Source organism: Solanum dulcamara, chromosome 10, assembly GCF_947179165.1.
Source record: "Solanum dulcamara chromosome 10, daSolDulc1.2, whole genome shotgun sequence".
Classification (NCBI taxonomy): Eukaryota; Viridiplantae; Streptophyta; class Magnoliopsida; order Solanales; family Solanaceae; genus Solanum; species Solanum dulcamara.
The window spans coordinates 5669792-5692661 of NC_077246.1; the positions used below are offsets into that span (position 1 = coordinate 5669792).

At 33.0% G+C, this 22870-nt stretch overlaps 3 protein-coding genes across 3 annotated transcripts; 2 read left to right on the plus strand and 1 right to left on the minus strand.

Annotated features, from left to right (window-relative positions):
- Window positions 1-5510, plus strand: LOC129871351 (secretory carrier-associated membrane protein 1-like). Its single transcript, XM_055946248.1, has 13 exons — window positions 1-410; window positions 1305-1364; window positions 2518-2628; window positions 2743-2805; window positions 3126-3159; window positions 3267-3389; window positions 3986-4048; window positions 4129-4222; window positions 4341-4386; window positions 4478-4545; window positions 4727-4775; window positions 4982-5047; window positions 5132-5510. Exons 1-13 carry the CDS (start codon window positions 348-350, stop codon window positions 5216-5218), a joined length of 927 nt encoding a protein of 308 aa, XP_055802223.1. The 5' UTR covers window positions 1-347; the 3' UTR covers window positions 5219-5510.
- A 143-nt stretch (window positions 5511-5653) lies between these two features.
- On the minus strand, window positions 5654-6569 carry LOC129871534 (40S ribosomal protein S3a-like). The gene has a single exon (XM_055946474.1). It carries the CDS (start codon window positions 6503-6505, stop codon window positions 5732-5734), a length of 774 nt encoding a protein of 257 aa, XP_055802449.1. The 5' UTR covers window positions 6506-6569; the 3' UTR covers window positions 5654-5731.
- Window positions 6570-12512: 5943 nt separating this feature from the next.
- Window positions 12513-20212, plus strand: LOC129871031 (protein ULTRAPETALA 1-like). Its single transcript, XM_055945897.1, has 3 exons — window positions 12513-12687; window positions 13832-14138; window positions 20038-20212. Exons 1-3 carry the CDS (start codon window positions 12513-12515, stop codon window positions 20210-20212), a joined length of 657 nt encoding a protein of 218 aa, XP_055801872.1.
- Window positions 20213-22870: the final 2658 nt, after the last annotated feature.

The following is a 22870-nucleotide window of genomic DNA, read 5'->3' on the forward strand; positions in this document are numbered from 1 at the left end:
ACCCATCTTCCCCACCAACCTCAACATCAATATTATTAATAATAAAACTCAAAACCTATATAAACCCCAAGATTTCTCTCTGTTATCTTCCCGGGAATGACTTCTTTCAGCTTCTCTTTCACATGAATTTCCCCAAATCTCTGTTGGGAAAGTAGAATACAGATATGCTTTCAGATAAAGGAATTATAAAAATAGTAAATAAATACATCTGAAAAAAGTGAGGAAATCTACACCATCACGTTTATTCATATGGATCTATACACTTTCCTAATCTAAACCCCTATACGTATTTCAAGATTTACTTTCAAATCCCATTTTCAAGATCTGTTCGCATTTCCATTTCTTTTATGGCTGGACGTTATTACAATGACAATCCGTTTGATGAAGGACAAGAAGATAACCCCTTTTCGGTAAATTTCGATTAAATCTCCAATTTCTGTGCTTCCTTTTTGTTTATGTAATTTGGATGAATTTTTGTGGGTTTTTGATTTCTGGGTTAAAAAAAATGTGGTTTTTTTTTTCGTGTTGGAAACAATGTATTTGTCAATAGAAAAAAATGGGGTTGCTTTAAGCTTGTTTGTTTGGTTCAATCTCCAGATATGTGAATTGCATTTCGGGTTTTTGTTTAGAGTAATTCAGCTGGAGAATATACTGAAAAATTCTGAGGGGTTTTTGTTCTTTAGGACTAGGAGTTAATTTTAATTTCATTGAACTGGATTTGTTGCAATTCATATTATAGAATTGAGCTGTGACTAAAGAATATTGCAATACAGATTCGTTCACTGACTAGAAAGCTGGTTGCAATCGGATTATTTTGTCACATTTAAGCGTATGGAATGATTTTTCTGGAGATTGAGAGAGAATTTGTATGTTGTTGAACAACAAATATACCCATACTCGTTTGGGCTCCCGGTCCATGCTCCAGCTGGGACTGAGCGTGAAGAGGGTGTTAGAGAGGGTTAGAGTCCCACATTGTTGGGGAATTGACTGGTAATCTGCTTATATGGACTTGAGTAATCCTCACCTTATGAGTTACATTTTGGGGTTGAGTTAGGCGCAAGTGCCGTATCTTTGCTAGCATTGGTAATTAAAGCGGGGAGGATCATAATTATAATTCTGTTGGGTTGGTAGTTCTTATTATTTGAATGCTAAAGTCATTATTGTTCTATAGTCTCGTAAAGGTCATCTTTCTTGTAAAAGTTTTCTAAAATTTGGCATGTTTCATTTGTATAACCTAAATGATTAGTTCTGTGCATTCTAGATAAGTTTCTTCATAAGATAATCTCCATATTTTTTTCTCTAAGGACCAAGGGGCTCGACGAAAGGGTCAATCAAATTATGGTAGCGGTCCATTTTATATGACGGTAAGCTTATTACTTTCTTCCAGGTTTGATTTCTCAGTTTGGAACTATGAGTTGCTCAGAACTAATAGTCTCTTTGTCCCTCTTTATATGAAGGTGTTGATGGTTGTGCAGAGTTTAAGATTTTAATTTGACTTATATATTATATTTGGTACACAACAGCATACTCGGTGTAATCGACAAGTGGGATCTGGGGAGGGTTGGATGTACACAAACCTTACCCTACTTTTGTGGGTGTACTAAATATATTATATTTAGTGGTGTTTAAAAATATTAGAATAAGGTTATTGGTTAAAAAATAGTTAGACATAATGTATATGAATATTTGAAAGTTGTGAAAGATGTATAGGAGTGAAATAAAGTCAAACATTTTTGGACATCCCAGATTCCAGAACAGAAAGAGTGTCAAATAAAGTTTAGAAGGAGGTAGTACAATCTGCTAGTCTGAGAACTGTAAATGAGTAAAGATCCTGAAAATCATGAAAAGACATGGATCCTGCTCGAAAAGGCAAAGGCTAAAGGTTTTATGTTGTGAGAGGACTCCCATCACCTAGAAAGAAACAATGGGTTTCTAAACATATCAGGCATTATTTGTAATGCATACACAAGATGCTTATTCATTTTTCAGCTGCAACTGCTGAATGGTTAACAAAATGAGGGAGTTATTATTCGTCTTTTATGTTGTCCTGTTACAAATTTTAGACCATCTAACCTTTCTCCTATGGTCAGTATTCTTCTTCTACAGTGTGTTGCCTGTCTAACCTTTCTCCTATGGTGTTCTGTAGTTAATTCTGAGCTTGGTGCTGTTGTATAAGTCAAAAACATCAAGATATCTACCCACACTACCTCAGGATGAAGGCTGTGTTTTCTTCCCCCTCCTAGTCCTTTTCTCATGACCTAATTTAGGGACTGCTGCGAGCTTCTTGTTTATGATCTAGTTTAATTTGAACTTTAATATAAATGTAACAGAAATCCTTTATCATGTTAAAGCTGATTTTGAGTCTTTCTTTTCCTTTTCTTTTCTACATATTAATGTGAGAGGTTGATCTTGATTCTTGAATTTATGAGAATATCAATTTGCATGTCTCTGTGCTCTTACCAATTAAAGATTATGTATTATCTTGCTTATGCACTATTTTACTCTCTAAATCTTCAGAATCCTGCAAGTGTTCCTCCTGCTACAAACTCAAGGCTTTCACCACTTCCTCATGAACCTGCTGACTATGATCGTGGTGAAACAGTTGATATCCCTCTTGATAATTCGAAGGTGAAACAGAATAGTCAACTTTAACTTTTGTACAATTTTCTTGCTTGACCACATTACTGGTGTGTTCGCCAAGGGGTAGGGTTGAATGACACTTGCTCTCATATAACAATTCAGGATCTGAAGAATAAAGAGAAAGAACTCCAAGCTAAAGAAGCTGAACTGAAAAAAATAGAACAGGTAAGCTTGTGTTTCATCCTATTGTGGCTACTGGCTACTTATCATGCTTTTGCTTTTCTTACATATTAGAAACAGTTTATGTTCACTGTTCGTGTCAGCGATCTTTTATTAATTCAGAGGTCCATCAAGTATGAATATCATGTGATTGTTGTGTCTAGCTCTAGAAGCTATTATACCTCATTTGCTTTTGTGTTAGTGGGGAGAAATTTTTTGTGTTAGCAACATTCCTCAAGTTAGTGTTTAAAACAATCTATGTTATTGACTATATTTCTCTTTAGGCATTTTATCTGTTAATTGGTTGTTTTATTTGTTTCATTTAGGACCTGAAAAGGAGGGAAGATGCTATAGCAAGAGGTAGTTCTCCAGTGTAATGTATACATTTTTGTAACTATGAACTAAATTAAGCCATTTGATTAATTCATTCCTACATGTGAGCTGATTTATTTTGTTATACACTACAGCTGGAGTTGTCATAGAGGAAAAGAATTGGCCACCTTTCTTCCCCATTATTCATCATGATATTGCAAATGAAATTCCAATCCATCTACAGAAGTTGCAGTATGTTGCATTTTTTACATGGTTGGGTATGTCTGTCGATCTAAATCCCTTTAATGTCTTCTGCATAGCCCCCTAGTGAACGGATACTTGTAAGGCTTCTCAGTTGACCATGCTAGCAAATATTCTACAACCTTTTAGTTTACATATCTACTGGAGGTCGAGATGCATAGTGATAATTCTTTCTGCTTATAGTTGGTTGGCTTTATTCTAAACAAATTTGTACTAGTGTTTTCCAGCTATCAGGAGTATTAATGCATTTGCATTTGCATTTGAGATTTTCTAAATCACAAACCCATTTTTCAGGCAACAAACTTTTTGTGCAAATGATTTAAATGACACTCAAATGTGGATCTAGAATTTACAAACTTGCTTTTTTTTGATAGCTTTGGTATTTGGATTAGGTTTATAAGTCATGTTTGTGGAAGTAATGTTTTAAGAAAAATTGCATCTCAAAGCTGCCACTCCAACTAAAGATAAAAGAGCAAAGGGGAAACATTGCTAAATAGTATATTAGAATGATTTAGGACAAGGTATAGGCTTATCAAAATTCTTTTTTAATAGCTTTAGTTGGTCTTTCTTGTTAATGCACCTATCGATTTACTTTGCACATGGTGAATTGCAGGTTTGGCAGCCTGTCTTCTATGGAACCTTATAGCAGTTACCTCAGCTTGGATCAAAGGAGAAGGTTTCTCCTGAACTAGATTTAAACAATTTTTTTATCTGCAAATGAAAACTAACCAGCTAGATTTCCTTTTGTCATTGTAGGTATAACTATCTGGCTTCTTGCTATTATCTACTTAATATCTGGTGTCCCAGGAGCCTATGTGCTGTGGTATCGTCCTCTGTATCGTGCAATGAGGTACTATTTTGTGTTCCCTCATTGTGGTAAATAATTTTCACATTACCTTTCTTTTATTTATTTGATAATGCTCTTCTACCTCGCAAAATGTATGTCATTATGCCCACTTCGTTTGCAGGACGGATAGTGCACTGAAGTTCGGATGGTTCTTCTTATGTTATCTCGTAAATGTTACATCACCCTTTTCAGTTTTTCCTCTTCTACTACAGTTGATTATTGAGAACAGAGTACTGATTGTTTATATTCATGTTGTAGTTTCACATTGGATTCTGCATCATTGCTACCGTGGCACCTCCTATCTTCTTCAAGGGAAAGTCTTTAGCGTAAGTTGCGTTTCCATATTGGAAGAAGCAATTTGTGCTGGTACAATGAGATTCTAGAATATGCAATCCTTTTGCATCACCAGCATAAAGCCATGCTTGGCTGAATCTCATGCTTTGACTTGTATGTATACGTTTTTAACTATGTGTGTATAACGACTTTTCGTATTCCCCTGTTTAACAGTGGTATCTTGCCTGCAATTGATCTGTTAGGCTGGAATGGTTTGGTTGGGGTAAGCTTCTTTTGCTGTCTAAAATTTAGCTTGAACTAGAATTGAATCAAATGATGGTTGTCTTCAAGTTCTTGACTTAACGAGTTTTTTAGATGTTTCATTGACTTAATAGTAGAAGTTGGTGAGTAAGTCTTTTTCCCATGGCAAAGTGGAAATCTTGTTTATACTTGCTTTTGATAGTCTTTTGAATATGCTTTTACTTGCAGGTATTCTACTTCATCGGGTTTGCATTGTTCTGTCTTGAATCACTGACCAGCATATGGGTTATTCAGGTTGAAGCATCTGTCCTTCCTATCTCATTGCTTTTGCTGTCTTCTCTTACCTGAACATCTTTCCATGCATTGTACGATCTGCAGCAAGTGTACATGTATTTCCGAGGAAGTGGCAAAGCTGCTGAGATGAAGAAAGAAGCTGCAAGATCGACAATGATGGCAGCACTATGACAATACAGGAGCCAAAGGCATGCAGGCAGCTTTCTTCTCACACCATATATCACGCTCGAGCTCTGGAAATGTGTTTTCTGAAGTACATAGTGATGTCATAGCCGACTATACACATGATGTATTCGTGCTAGTACGTATTGTTGCAACCATTATCTGAAAATTCATGTTAATTGGTAGTAACATTTCCTATCTGTCTCTGGGGATCTTCTACATGCTCTTTAGAAGAATATTACCATATGCAAATATTCAAAAATCACTGGAACTGCTCTATTGTTTTTATTTTTTGCTTGCATTGCCGGGCTTATTTCTGGAAACGATGTTCCAACAATTTTTTTTTAATTCTCGAGTGCTCGAAACTGCAGCATAATAACTCTGCAATCCGATCAAGGACCTACCAATGCATCATCAAAGTTTTTTTTTTTTTTTACATGAAGGTAACCTACTAACTCATTTAATGAAAAACAATTTAAGCCACAAGCAAGTTCAAAAACAGATTTGAAAATCATAACATATTTAAGCTCCAACTACTTCAGTTGGCTCAGTTGCAACATCCTCTGCCGGTCTATCCACCTTCACACCGACAGCCTCTGAGTAATCACCGTGAATCTCCATCAATCTGCCAAGGTCGAATTTAGGAGCCTTCAAGATCTTGACCTTGCGAATGAAGACATTCTGCAACGGGTAGATGCTTGAAGTTGCCTTCTCAATCTCCCTGCCGATAGATTCAGGAATGAACTTCAGGACCAAGTCTTTCAAATCACACGACTGTGCCTGGTTAACCATGATCTCACGCATCTTGCGACGAATCTGGCTTGACTGTGCATAGCAAGTTCGTTTTTGTTGGTTTGGGCGCTTTTTAGTAAAGCCAATGCAGAACATTCTCAAGGTGTAGCTATCAGTTGTCTTAACATCAACATGAGCCTCAATCAATGATTGCCATTTCTTTACCAAAGACCTCAACTTATCTGTGGTGAAGTCCATACCATGAAAGTTTGTAAGGACATTTCTTCCTTGGACGTCTTCAGCTCTCAGACGAATCTTCCTGAAGGAGTGATCTTCATCATTCTGAAGATCAGCCAATGACACTTCGAACACACGATGCTTCAGGCCTTCTGAAGCAATCTTTGTACCCTGTGTACGGGTAACAAGGGTCTTCCCTACATTACGGACACCAAATACTGATGGAGCCTTGATATCATACCAATCATTTTTAGCATATGGATCAGCTGCTTTCTTCTTTCCTCCCTTCTTGCCTTTGGAAATTCTCTTGTTCTTACCGACAGCCATGGTCGAGCTTCTGAGCTATGCTAAGAGAGAAAACACAAGACTATACTGAGCTCGACTCATCAAAGTTAATATTCGGTTGTTATGCAATTGAACGTAAAAATTTTAATAAAAGAAATCAGGAATTCACTTTTCTTATTTTTTCTTATTTTTATGTTCATCTTTTTAGGATGTGGATAAAAGAAATCAGGAATTCACTGCCCCTTTTTTTTTTTTATATATAAATATGCCATTTTGGGGTTGGGGGGGGGGGGGGAGGGGGGCTTAAAGAAAAAATGTGTCATATAATTGAAACAACAAGGGTACAACATTATAATTAAATAATGGAAAGCAAAATTACGAGGATAATAATGGTGGTGAAGGTACTATGCGAGTGCGGATTATACCAAAATAATTATATGTTACTCAAACTTTGAAGCTACATATGCTATTAATTTCATTATACTAGGAGAAGGAGAAGTTGTTAGAATAATGTTTGGTGTCTTTGAAGATCATATCTTTACTGCTTACTGCACATAGATTATAGTAAAATTTTATTATGAAATCAAAATATTATATATGGTTACATATGCACTTCTGTTACTCAATAATAATTCATATTAATTATTTTTAAATTAAATATTATTACATTTTTAAATATTCGCGCAACGCACGGATACGTGTATTAGTAATGATAAAGAGGGGAATAGGTTATTTTTTAAAAAGAAGAAGGTAGTTTAGATTAATTTAGGGAATTTCATTCAATTAAGGGGTATTTTTGAATACTTTGGTACGACAGAGGTATATTTGACCCTATAGTATGATGAAGGACAAAGTAAACTAATAAACGAAAGTTGAGGGGTACTTCTGACTCTATTCCCTACTTTGAATGAAATTTCTAAAGGGAAAAAGACTTGATAGATTCATATTTAAAAAGTGGCTCACAAATACTTTTATCGTTACACAAATAATCCAAATATATATATTTTTGATAGAAATGACAATGATGTGTTGTGGAGGGGGGCAGGGCAGGTTTTGGGCTAGGCGGAGCAGGACAGATTTAAGGATATATGGGGCTAGCGGGATGGGTTGAATCAAGTTTTAAAATTAATGCATAGCGAGGCGGGTTGCGGGTCTATTAAGGCCAAACAAGAAAAAGCTAAAATTTCTTTATTTATGAAGAGAAACGGAAAGCAGTTCCTATATTCTTACAATGGTTGCTTCTTTTTCTATTAGTGCGACCATAGAAATTTGTTTTTCATTAAAATTTCTAAAAACATTTCATTCAAGATATTCCTCGTGAAAGTGTTATCTCCTCTTCTTGTTTTTCTTTAAAATGAAAAATAGTCCAGGAGATAGCATGTCTGAAAGCTCTCAAACTCAATAATTAAAAACTATAAACTATCCCTAATTCTATTTCATAAGTCATGAAGCAAATTTTGGGGCACGGCAGGACAGATTTATGCGCGGGGGAGATGCGGGGCGGGGCAAGTTAAAAACTGTGTGTTAAGGCTAAATTCGCCCCGCTCCGCTCTATTGCCATATCTATTTTTTGACTGACAAATTAGAAGGGAAATAAATGATTTTAATTTTTTATTAAAATAAAATTTATATAGGGATATATTTGATCTTTTTCATGAAGTTCAGGGGTATATTTGATCGTTCTTATATGTGAATTAATGCTAGAAAGTCTTTGATCCATTGATTAATTTTAGTTTTAAATATCTCTCTGGTAGATCTATTAATTTAGCATTATCTGAGTTTTTTTGTGTTCATTCCTTAGCGTGAAATATGAGAAATAAAAAAAAATAAGTGTGAATGAAATAAAAGTGACAAAAGTAAAAAAAATATATAAAACTATCTTTTTGGCGATCATACTTTAATTTATTTGTTGTATCTGGAAAAAAATTGGGGCATCATGGTAGCTTTTATAAGAAGATGAATGAAAATAGATTTGATTATCAAAAATAATAAACGCAAATTAATTTGAGTTAAGAAGGTAGGAAAAAAATTCACGTGTGAAAAGGATCAAATATATTTTTGAACTTTGCTAAAAGCAAATATACCTTGTATAGGTTTTAGTTTAGTAAAACAAATCAAAAATTAATTTAATTTTTTTTTTACTTCTATTCACAAACAACTGTGCAATAAAAGAGTATATGTTAGCCACTTTGTTAACGAGAGATATATCATCTGTACATCGCAAAATTAAAGATTGTATTAGACTCTTTTTCCATTTCTAAATATGTAAATTTATTTCAAAGAATTGAAAATACTAATTCAAATTGGAAAAATTAATTAATTTGATTCTTGTACAACATTGAATCCATTCACATACTAAATTGAAACCAAAAAATTCCCCCCCCCCCCCCCGCCCTTCCTATACGCTCTGTATAATAACCCCTCACCCTCTCCCCTCTCAAAGATATCCCTTTTTAACTCATTCTACACCAGATCTCTTAAATATGCTTGCTTCCTAAGCGATTTTTCTCTTTAAAAATATCACATTTGCCCATCTTCCTCTCTATTTTCTTCCCTTTCTCTTCTTTCTCTCTCAATACATTCCCCTATATAATCAATTTTGTGTATCGACGTCACACAATCAATACTCACCATTTCTGGTTGCTTTTTTTTTTTCTGTTCTCTTATAGGATTTTTACAAAAAAGATTTAATCTTTATATAAAACGCTTTCTGATTTTTGACTGAGTGAAAAGTAACGTTGAGAGTGAGGCGATATGTTTAGCGAAGAAGAGTTGCATGATATAAGTGTGTTGTGGAAAGGAGATGATTACGTGGAGGTTGTGTGTGGATGCACAAGTCGTAGGCACGACGATGGTGGTGCTAAACTTAGGGTTTTTAATACTGGTGAACTCAAAATTGACTGTGAATGTTACCATGGCTGCCCTGAAGGTATTTACCATTTATATATAATCGTCAATTTAATATATTTCTTCTTTGCGCTTTTAAATATAACTAGTTCTCGAACACGGGAGTTGCACGTTTATACCATGCTAAATTGTATAAATATTTTAAAAGTTCAAGAATTTTACTAATTTTTTTAGCCCAAATAAAATATAATTCTTTATAGAAAATTAAATTAAAGAAGTCTAATGTAGAGAAAACATGCTAAAAATATATAGAAGAATAGATAATCAAAAGTAATAATAAACCAAGATGAAAGAATAAAAAATCGAGCGCACTGAACCCCCTTATTTATAGCCAATAAAGGAAGTATGAACATGTATTTATTGTGTCTTAACAGAAAAGTCACAATTCTTTAAAAAATTCATAACTCATCGAAAAAGTCACAATCATTCAATGGAAAATTGTGTCTACTTTTAATATAATATAACATAAATAAAAATATAATATAACATAAATATATATATATATATATATATATATATATATATATATATATATATATATATATATAGTAGATATACTAAATTGGGTGTTTTAAGTTGGAGGTATTATAATACTTTAATTTAACATTCAAATTAGAGGGATTTTCTAGTTGGGAATACTATAATAATTAAACATTCAAGTTATGGAGTTCATGCTTTTAAGGTAGTATATTTAAAAATGGGAGGAAAAACCTCTATTAATAGTCGATAAAGGATGATATGAACATGTATTTATTTTGCCTTATCAGAAAAATCACAACCCTTTGAAAAATTCACACAATGTCATAAATTTATCATACAATAATGGTAATGGCTAAAGGATGTATTCATTCTACCTTATATTTGGAACAGTTTGTCCTTGGACCCATGGTTCTTTCTTAAAGAACCTACAACATGTCCATTTGAAAAATGCTAGGTTCAATTGAACCAGTAAACGAGGCCACATTCACCTCTTTTATATAGCTTCTTGAAACTTATATTATGGTTTAATCACTTGATTTGGAATAATTTAATAGCCTATTATTTTTTCTCATCACTTAAAATATTATTATATTTTAAAATATTTGCGCAACGCGCGGATACGTGTACTAGTAATGATAAAGGAGCGAGTTAAAAGAGGGGAATAGGTTATTTTTAAAAAAGAAGAAGGTAGTTTAGATTAATTTAGGGAATTCCATTCAATTAAGGGGTATTTTTGAATACTTTGGTACGACAGCGGTATATTTGGCCCTATAGTATGATGAAGGACAAAGTTAACTAATAAACGAAAGTTGAGGGGTACTTTTGACCCTATTCCCTACTTTGAATGAAATTTCTAAAGGGAAAAAGACTTGATAGATCCATATTTAAAAAGTGGCTCACAAATACTTCTATCGTTACACAAATAATCCAAATATATTTTTTTTTGATAGAAATGACAATGATGTGGTGCGGAGGGGGGCAGGGCAGGTTTTGGGCTAGGCGGAGCAGGACAGATTTAAGGATATATGGGGCTAGCGGGATGGGTTGAATCAATTTTTAAAATTAATGTATAGCGAGGCGGGTTGCGGGTCTATTAAGGTCAAACTAAGAAAAAGCTAAAATTTCTTTATTTATGAAGAGAAACGGAAAGCAGTTCCTATATTCTTACAGTGGTTGCTTCTTTTTCTATTAGTGCGACCATAGAAATTTGTTTTTCATTAAAATTTCTAAAAAAATTTCATTCAAGATATTCCTCGTGAAAGTGTTATCTCCTCTTCTTGTTTTTCTTTAAAATAAAAAATAGTCCAGGAGATAGCATGTCTGAAAGCTCTCAAACTCAATAATTAAAAACTATAAACTATCCCTAATTCTATTTCATAAGTCATGAAGCAAATTTTTGAGGCACGGCAGGACAGATTTATGCGCGGGGGAGGGAGAGGGCGGGGGGGAGGGGGTTTAAAACACATAAAAGTGCAATGCGGGGCGGGGCAAGTTAAAAACTGTGTTTTAAGGCTAAATTCGCCCCGCTCCGCTCCATTGCCATCTCTATTTTTCGACTGACAAATTAGAAGGGAAATAAATGATTTTAATTTTTTATTAAAATAAAATTTATGTAGGGGTATATTTGATCTTTTTCATGAAGTTCAGGGGTATATTTGATCGTTCTTATATTGAATTAATGCTAGAAAATCTTTGATCCATTGATTAATTTTAGTTTTAAATATCTCTCTTGTAGATCTATTAATTTATCATTATCTGAGTTTTTTGTTCTTATTTTATGTTTTTTGTGTTCATTCCTTAGTGTGAAATATGAGAAATAAAAAGAAATAAGTGTGAATGAAATAAAAGTGACAAAAGTAAGAAAAAATATAAAATTATTTTTTTGGCAATCATACTGTAATTTATTCGTTGTAGAAGGTAGAAAAAGATTCATCTGTGAAAAGGATCAAATATATTTTTGAACTTTGCTAAAAGCAAATATACCTTGTATAGGTTTTAGTTTAGTAAAACAAATCAAAAATTAATTATTTTTTTTTACTTCTTTTCACAGAAAAGGATATATTTGGGTCAGTTGTGCAATAAAAGAGTATATGTTAGACACTTTGTTAACGAAAGCTATATCATCTCTATAGCGCAAAATTAAAGGTTGTATTAGACTCTTTTTCCATTTCTAAATATGTAAATTTATTTTAAAGAATTGAAAATACTAATTCAAATTGGAAAAATTAATTAATTTGATTCTTGTACAACAATGAATCCATTCACATACTAAATTGAAACAAAAAAATCCCCCCCCCCCCCGCCCTTCCTATACGCTCTGTATAATAACCCCTCACCCTCTCCCCTCTCAAAGATATCCCTTTTTAACTCATTCTACACCAGATCTCTTAAATATGCTTGCTTCCTAGGCGATTTTTCTCTTTAAAAATATCACATTTGCCCATCTTCCTCTCTATTTTCTTCCCTTTCTCTTCTCTCTCTCAATACATTCCCCTATATAATCAATTTTGTGTATCGGCGTCACACAATCAATACTCACCATTTCTGGTCGCTTCTCTTTTTTTTCTGTTCTCTTATAGGATTTTTACAAAAAGATTTAATCTTTAAATAAAACGCTTTCTGATTTTTGACTGAGTGAAAAGTAACGGTGGGGTGAGGCGATATGTTTAGCGAAGAAGAGTTGCATGATATAAGTGTGTTGCAGAAAGGAGATGATTACGTGGAGGTTGTGTGTGGATGCACAAGTCGTAGGCACGGCGATGCTGGTGCTAAACTTAGGGTTTTTAATACGGGTGAACTCAAAATTGACTGTGAATGTTACCATGGCTGCCCTGAAGGTATTTACCATTTATATATAATCGTCAATTTAATATATTTCTTCTTTGCGCTTTTAAATATAACTAGTTCTCGAACACGTGAGTTGCACGTCTATCCCATGCTAAATAGTATAAATATTTTAAAAGTTCAAGAATTTTACTAATTATTTTAGCCCAAATAAATATACAATTTTTTTATAGAAAATTAAATTAAAGAAGTCTAATATAGAGAAAACACACTAAAAATATATAGAAGAATAGATAATCAAAATTAATAATAAACCAAGATTAAAGAATAAAAAATTGAACGCATTGAACCCCTTAATTTATAGCCAATAAAGAAAGTATGAACATGTATTTATTGTGTCTTATCAGAAAAGTCACAATCCTTCAGAAAAGTCACAATTCTTTGAAAAATTCATAACTCATCGAAAAAGTCACAATCCTTCAATGAAAAAATGTGTCTACTTTTAATATAATATAACATAAATAAAAATATAATATAACATAAATATATATATATATATATATATATATATATATATATATATATATATATAATATAGTAGATATACTAAATTGGGTGTTTTAAGTTGGAGGTATTATAATACTTTAATTTAACATTCAAATTAGAGGGATTTTCTAGTTGGGAATACTATAATAATTAAACATTCAAGTTATGGATGCTTTTAAGGTAGTATATTTAAAAATGGGAGGAAAAACCTCTATTAATAGTCGATAAAGGATGATATGAACATGTATTTATTTTGCCTTATCAGAAAAATCACAACCCTTTGAAAAATTCACACAATGTCATAAATTTATCATACAATAATGGTAATGGCTAAAGGATGTATTCATTCTACCTTATATTTGGAACAGTTTGTCCTTGGACCCATGGTTCTTTCTTAAAGAACCTACAACATGTCCATTTGAAAAATGCTAGGTTCAATTGAACCAGTAAACGAGGCCACATTCACCTCTTTTATATAGCTTCTTGAAACTTATATTATGGTGTAATCACTTGATTTGGAATAATTTAATAGCCTATTATTTTTTCTCATCACTTAATCATTTAGCATGTTATTATTAAAAAATTATCCTTTCTTATTACCTTATTTGATACATGTTTTGATAGTAATAAAAGTTGATCTTTTGTGATTAGATAACCTTACTCCAGCTGCATTTGAGAAACATGCTGGAAAAGAGACTTGCAGATGGAAAAATAATATTTGGGTCTTTGTTGATGGTTATAAAGTTCCATTGATAAAGACTGCACTACTTAAATATTATAACCAGTCTTCAAAGCATGCCAAGAGGTCACATAAATTCATTCATCGTGATGAGTTTATCAAATGTACTGAGTGCGAAAAAGGACGTAGGTTTTGTCGCCGCTCTAAGAAGGAATGCAGAAGCTACCATGATGCTTTGGTCAATCCTCATTTTAAGTGCTCTGATATTCCTTTTGACAAGTATGTTTCCTTTTCATGCTTAATTTCTTAAATAATGAGTATGTTTTTAATTTGTTATTCATATTCAAAAAAAAAAGATCTCTTCTAATTGATTAATCTGACTTGCATAATAAAAATCTATAATAAGGACCAGTTAGTAGTAGAACAAGAGGGATATATATATATATATATATCGAGTTAAACAATTTTGAATGTCTTAAGCTAGTACTCCAATTATTTACCTATTTGAATCAGCTGATTACAATCTGTGTTTAGATTTATAGAGACCATTCAATAGTTAAATATAGTACATGAAAAGATAGTAGTGATTCAAGATTGCAAGTTATTTGTCTGATCGAGATGATATCAGTCTACAAAAAAGAACAAAATTATGCAAAAAGGTCTTTTGTTGCCTTAGAAGTCATCTAAAGCTACAAAACTCACCAAATATGTTCACCTAAAAATATTGTCTACCCAAATAATTTTTATCCTAGTCTATTTATAACACTAGGATTAACTAAGATAAGAATAGATATAGATGTCTTTAAATATATGTACATCATATAATGATCAAAACGAACCTAAAATATAATATTAATCTTTTCTTGTATTGGTCGTTCTTCCTTAATTTTCATACTCGCTTGAAACACTCTAAGCTTGTTATGTAAAGTAGAAATTCTTTCATGCAATGTGTACTTTTTGGAATTTTATCATCTGAGTTTTGTGACATAATAAGCTATATATAAGAAAACATGAGGTTAGTCAACCAAGTGACTTAGAAATCTTTCTTTTTTAAATCAACCTTCTTTTCCTAGAGGACCTAGACTGTATTATGGTACGTCAGACAAATATTATCATTGAGCACCACACGTTATGGACATGTGGATCATTTATATAGCATCGTGGAAGAAAATGTGTTTTAGAAAAATTACAAGAAGATACTGGATGAGTGATATCATTCAACTAGTTTTTGTCGGAGTGGGTAGAGTTCTTCCTTCGATCCTAAATATTCTATTTTTATAATATGTAGTTATTGTTATTCCTATATCAAAGTTAAAATTAGAAACAATAAAGATGAAAATAAAAAAATAGTATTCGAATCCACATAATTCACTGTGTGTCCTTGAGGAATTTAATCCCCTCACTGTACCGAGGTTATGGATTATTTCCTCCAAGATAAAACAGATAAACTATTAAAGAAGTAGAGGTACCTCAAACTTCAATAATTATAGCGAACTCAAAAGTCAGCAACAAATTAACACAAAGACTCAACTTTGTTTATAAGAAAATATATATGCAGAAGAGGGAGAAATTCGATGTTTAAAAATGAGAGGAAAATCCTCTATTTATAGACAACAAAGGGTAGTGTGAACAAGTGCTTATTGTGGCTTATCGGAACAGACACAACCCTTCACAAAAGTTACAACCTATCAGAAAAGTCGCAGCTCTTCAAAAATGTCATAACTTTTTAGAAAAGTCACAATCTTTCGGAAAGTCACAACTTTTTGAAACGGTCACAACCCTTTGAAAAAGTCATAACCCTTTGAAAAAAGGCACAACCTTTCATAAATGTCATAACCTTTCAATTCACATTCACACCTTTAAAACCCAACAATCCCCCACATGAATGGGGAATGACTATTGTTAAAACATATGCATGAAAAATTGTGTGATTTGTAAGTAAGGATTAATTGCATCTGCATAAGTAGGTTTTCCTTTGAACTTTCCATAGTGAACATATATCGGATATACCCGGTCAATCGATAGATTTGATATCTTTGAACCATCGAGTTTTGGTGTATACCGAGACAACATAAACCACACAATCAACCCTTTAACTGTTTTTGGTTCTCATTGTTTTGTTCATTTCATCCATGAACACTTCTTGGTTTATAAGTGCGTAGAGAACTGGACTTACCGGATTCTCCTTGAAGCGGCTTACACTTCACACTTACATAGGTGATTTCTAAATGTGTTATCCTGTAGATACACCATTTGATATACCCCGTATCGAAATTAGAAATCATTAAAAAGTCTTAACACCTTTATCCTTGTTACTGAACATTGTCTCATCATGAGAATGGACCATTAGAAATTTTTTTGACAATGTTGAACCATCATCAATGACTTTGTTTTATCTCCTTGAAACTAGATCCTGGGATCTCCAGACTTCTAGGTAGAGTTACTGTCACAATGATTTGTTCTCGGCCATAGTCCTATTCTCGTTGATGATCTCTTCAACTCCTCTTTAGTTAGGCCTTTTGTAAGTGGATCCTACATATTATCCTTTGACTTTACATAGTCAATTGTGATAATTTCACTAGAGACTAGTTGTCTAATGGTATTGTGTCTTCATCGTATATGATGAGACTTTCCGTTATATATCATGCTCCCTGTCCTACATATTTCGATTTGACTATCACAACGCATGTATATTGGTGCCAAAGACTTAGGCCAAAAAAAATATCTTTCAAGAAATTTTGGAGCCATTGAGATTCTTCACCGACATTATTTAGAGAGATAAGCTCAAATCATTATAAAGCGAGCGATACATGTCTGTTTGAACGATTTTCAAGAGACTTCTCCTCCACCAAGAGTAAATACATATTCACTAGTGGATTTTATTTTATTTGACCCAGTGATCCAATTTGCATCACTATATCCTTTTAGTACTACTAGATATTTGTTATAATGCAAAATATAGGTTTGAGTGTGTTTTAATTACACCAAAACTCTTTTCATTGCCATTCAATGAGTTTATTTGAATTACTCGTGAACCGATTCAGTTTACTAATAGCACATGCTGTATTTGATCGCCTACAATTCATGATATACATCATACTTCTAAATACTCTTGCATAATCCAATTGTGAATCACTTTCACCTTCATGCTTTTGAAGTGCAAAGCTCACATCTATTGAAGCCTTAGAAGTACTAAAATTTAAATTCTTGTACTTGTGTAAGTACATTTTCGATATAATGAGACTGTAACAATTCTAAACTTTGTTGACTTCTAAGAATTGTTATACCTAAGATCATATCAGCAACTCCAAAATCTTTCACATCAAAGTTTCTTTCTATCATATGTTTAGTAACATATATGTCATAAGTGTCTCTATGATGATCAACATGTCATCAACATACAAACAAACAATGATTTTCTGATTTGGAGTGTCTCTAATGTGAACACATTTATCACATTTATCATTCTTGAATTCATTTGCCAAAATAGTTTGGTCAAACTTTATATGTCATTATTTGGGTGCTTGTTTTAGTCCATAAAGTGACTTAACAAATTTTCACATTGTCTTTCATTTACCATAAACCGCAAAGCCATTGGGCTATTCCGTGTAAATTTCTTCCTCCAATATTTTATTTAAGAAAGTTGTTTTCACATTCATTTGATGAATTTAAAGGCCATATACAGCAGCTAATGCAATTAACATCATAATGGATGTAATCCTAATTACTATTGGGTATGTGTTGAAAAAATTAAGACCTTTTTTTCTAAAGCTTTTGACAACAAGGCTTGCTCTGTAATTGTTAATAGATCCATCAACTTTCATTTTTCTTTTGAAGATCTATTTTGAACATAAAGTTTTATTTTCTAGAGGAAGATCAACCAACTGCCTAGTATGACTACTCAATATTAAACAAATCTCACTATTGACACCCCTTTCCAAAAGGATGAGTCTGTAGAGGATATAACTTCTTTGAATGTTTAAGGCTCATGTTCAAGAAGAAATGTTACGAAATCAGATCCAAAGAAAGTAGATGTCCTTTGACATTTACTACGCCTTGAAATCTCTTTATTAGGTACATTCTCCTTTGGTTCTTCTCGAGGTAGTTTAGACCCTTCACTAGATAATTCAAGTCTAGTTTTATATGGATAGATATGTTCAAAGAATTCAGCATTATCTAATTCAATTACCGTATTGTCATGAATTTTCGGATGTTCAGACTTATGAATGAAAAATCAACATGCTTTACTGTTTGTAGCATATCCAATGAAAACACAATCCACAGTCTTAGGTCCTATTGTGACCCTTTTATGTTTAGGAACTTAGACTTTGGCTAGACATCCCCACACTTTAAAATATTTCAAGTTTGATTTTCTTTCTTTTCATTTCTCATATGGAATAGACTGTGTTTTGCTGTGAGGATGACTTCCCCCCACAAGTTTTGTGGTAAATTTGAACTTATAAGTAAAGCATTCATCATTTCCTTTAAAGTTTGGTTTTTCCTTTCTGTAATTCCATTAGATTGAGGTGAGTAAGAGATAGCAGTTTGATGGATGATTCCATTTTCCAAACACATTTTTGCAAAATGAGATTCATACTCTCCACATCTATCACTTCTTATCATTTTTATCTTTTTACCCAACTGATTTTCAACTTTAATTTTGTATTACCTAAATACTTCTATTGCTTCGTCATTACTATTCAGCAAATAGACATAACAATAGTGCAATCGTCAATAAAAGTTATGAAATACTTTTTCACACCATGAGATGATGTTGACTTCATATCACAAATGTTAGTGTGAATCAACTCTAAGGGATCATTCCGTTCAATAGATATATAAGGATGCTTAGTATATTTAGATTCAACACAAACTTGATATTTTGATTTATTACACTCAAAATTAGGTAAAATTTTTAAGTTGATAAGTCCTCACAAGGTTTTGTAATTGACATGTCCCAAACGATCACGCCATAAATAATTTGACTCAAGCAAGTAAGAAGGACCAGAAATATTGAGTTTGAAAAGACCCTCCGTGAGGTTAATCTTTTCCTACAAATATTTTTTTCTTACTTATTACAACTTTGTCAAATACAAACATTGTTTAAATTCGACACCTTGTTAAATGTCCTTTCCAAGAGGACCTTTCCATAACCTTCAATTTTGGTTATTGCAAAATTACCCATGAACATAGTCTCATCGGGTCCAATAAGAGCATATGAACCAAATGCTTCTTTATAGCAGAAAACATAACATATGGTTTTTTAACCAATATCATAGCTATACAAATAATAGACATATTTTTTCATGAAAGATCACAACATTTTAAGTGACACTTTTTCATAAGAGAACACAACTCTTTCGAACAAGTATATATATTTAACTTGTAGTTTCATGCTAGTCATATCATATTATATACTAGTAATAGAGAAACTCAACAACCAAAATATACTCCAAGAATTTTGTGGGTCTAACATAATACAAGAATGTCATTCAATTTCATATCTTGTGCTTCCATATTTAAATTAGACACCAAGTCTAATTTTATGTTTATCACAAGCAAAGAACCCCCACATTTTAAGTATGATCTCCAAATATTTTTCAAGTATTTGAAAATAATTTTTCACATATTTGTTTTCTCATGCTTTCAAATGTATATCATCAAAATACATATTGGCAGCATAAACCTCTTTTAAATATGATCTCCAAACATGTGCTTATTGTGGCTTTTCAGAAAAGTCGCAACTCTTCAAAAAAGTCGCAACCTTTCAGAAAAGTCGCAATTCTTCAAAAAAGTCACAACTTTTTGAAAAAGTCACAACCTTTCGGAAAGTCACAACTTTTCAGAAATGTCACAACTCTTTGAAAAAGTCACAATCTTTCGAAATGGTCACAACCTTTTGGAAAAGGCACAACCCTTTGTAATGGTTACAACCTTTCATTTCTCATTCACATTTTTAAAACCCAATAGTTATTGCATCACTCAAGTTAGTAATTCAAAGACTAGTTCTATTTGAGATAAAATATCATAACATGTGCTATTGTCTAAGTTGTCAAGTTATGTAATGTGACCATGTTTAGTGCATTATATTACTCATTTATTTAACAAACCATCTTTATGATCAGTTTTTTTTTTGTATTCTTGGTGAACATTCTTTTGTTGCTTTTTTGTGTTTTAGATTTTCTTGTGATGATGCTGAAGAGCGAGCAAGCCGAAGGGTGTATAGGGGATGTTTGCGTTCCCCGACGTGTGGAGGTTGCACTTCCTGTGTGTGTTTTGGATGTGAAGAATGCTGTTTCTCAGACTGCAATTGTCAGACTTGTATTGATTTTAGAAAAAACACAAAAACTTAAATCGCCCTTTTACTTGAGTATTTGTGTCATTTGAATGGGCATGTTCTTCCAACATTTAATTCATTTGAACCTATGTATTTGTTTGCAACATATGTTTTGCTGACATTCTTTCTGAGGCATTTAATTCAAATTTACAATTGACATTTCATAGTTAAAGGCCTAATTTTGGCTTTGTCGGTAGTTTTTCTTATCTATATGGTTTACATTGGTTCTTTAAATATGTGATATATACAATATCCATTGGAGATGGATATCCTAGGGTGTGTTTGGTATGAAGATGCTTCTCAAAAATTATTTTTTTAATGAAAGTTTTTTCTTATTGTAATGACCCTCAAGGTCATTTTGTGATTTTTGCTTCTTTTCCCCTATATGACCATCCTCATAAATGTGGTTAGTTGTTTATGACTTGAGGAAATGGGTGACAAAATTCATGATGTGACCGGTTGCGTTATGAGAAAGTATTTCAATTTTAGAAGTTGAAAATTTAGGAGGTTTGATCAAAGTAAAAAGTTGAGGTTGGCGAGATTTAATCTGACTTTTAATGATTTCACTAACTGTATAGGGTGATTTGTAGCGTACTTTAAGGTTAAGCAGAATTCCCGAGACATTATCTTGGGTTGGATTACCTGTGTTTCTAAAGTTTTAAGGTGACCACGGTCAACATTTGGTCATACCAACCCGCTAATGTTATTTGAAGATCCCAAAATGTTCAAAATGTAATTTAGAGGTTCTGAATGATTTTTTTTTTATTTGGGTTATCGATTTCGATTTGATTTTAAATAACTCTATGTGCTATAATTTTATAAATTGCATTTTAATTAAATAAAATTGAAAAATGTAATTATAAGTCTTGTGTAATAATTTTTATAGAAACTTGGGGAAAGCAAGAAAGGGAAAAAAGTCATTATAGAAACCGATTTCCCAACTCCGTTTTCCAATTAAATTCTTATAATATATTTTCCTATAAAAACGCTAAATATTTAGGTGGCATTAGTTTCAAGAACAAAAAGAAAAAGACAAATTTTGCCAAACTTGCAAGAAAAATTGGAAATTCTTTCAACCAAAGGCAATCAGAAAACATTCTCAGTTTCTGTAAAAACTGAGTTTTCTCTAATTGCTTTTTGTTCAAAAGAAAAAAACTATAACAAAAATTTTCAACATTTTCTGATACGAATGCCACCGATCGCTTATTGCTGCTCACTGGTATAGTTTGTACTCAGAAACAACTTCTCTATCTTCCAAGATAGAAATAAGGCGTGCGTAGACTCTATGCCTTGTGGTGTAGATCTATGCAATTAGCCCTAAGTGGAAAGGAGAAACTTGGATTTGTTAATGGCTGAGCAATGGGAGAAGTGCAACGCGATTATGGTTTCATGGATCACGCGCACGGTTACAAGTGAATTGTTACCAGGGATCATGTATGCATCTAAAGTGAAGAGGATTCGGGAGGACTTCAAAGAAAGGGTTGATAGATAAAATCTGACTAGAATCTACCATTTATGGACTGAAATGGGGAATTTGAGGCAAGGATCTGACTCAGTGAATGTATATTACACGTAATTGAAGGAGACTTGGGATGAGATTGATGTCATGATGCCTTTGCCAGGATGTAGCTATGACGTATCTAATTTGAATGCTGACAAGGTTATGGAAAATGCTACAGCTGAAGTTAATAATAATGCTACTAATTTGATCGATGTGTCGATTGTCGAATTAGCGCAGCAACTACCTCAAAACAGAGGTGTTAAAATCAACGGCCGGTACATTGTCAGTGGTGAAAGAGGCATCGATAGCTGATTTGGGGAAGAAACTAATTGCTACAGGTGATGATGAAGTTGCTGAAAATTTTGAGCTGTGTAAGGCTAATTTTATTGGACGGGGCAATGATGAACAAGGGAGGCTAACAACTGATAAATATACTGATTTACAAGCTGAAAAGTGCAGCAATGAAGAAGATAATGAAGCTGAAAATTGGACTTTGGTTGCACATAAAAAATCAGCTGGTGGTTATATACGCTCCCCGACTAGTCAAAGTAATTCTCCAAGCCGTGAAAAGGATGAGATTCGGAATTTTCAGTTGTGTGTCGATCCTAATTTGAATTTACTAACTCAGAATGATTTTGAACCACTGTCAGTAACTGGTAAAAGGCAACTAGGCCATTGTATGGAGATAATTATTAATAATTAATGGACCAACAATACTACATATTGAGCAGTCACATGGCGAGTTAAATTGTGAAACTTTAGATCCTATCTCGTGTTGCTGAATACTTCACAACATGAGGTACCTTCACCAACACATGACTTGACGAGTTTTTTAGACGTTTCATTGACTTAATAGTAGAATTTGATGAGTATAAGTCTTTTGATCGACTTTTAAATATGCTTTTACTTGCAGGTATCGGGTTTGCATTCTTCTGTCTTGAATCACTGACCAGCATATGGGTTATTCAGGTTGAAGCATCTGTCCTTCCTATCTCATTGCTTTTGCTTGTCTTCTCTTACCTGAACATCTTTCCATTCATTGTACGATCTGCAGCAAGTGTACATGTATTTCCGAGGAAGTGGCGAAGCTGCTGAGATGAAGAAAGAGGCTGCAAGATCGACAATGATGGCTGCACTATGACAATACAGGAGCAAAGGCAGGCAGCTTTTGAG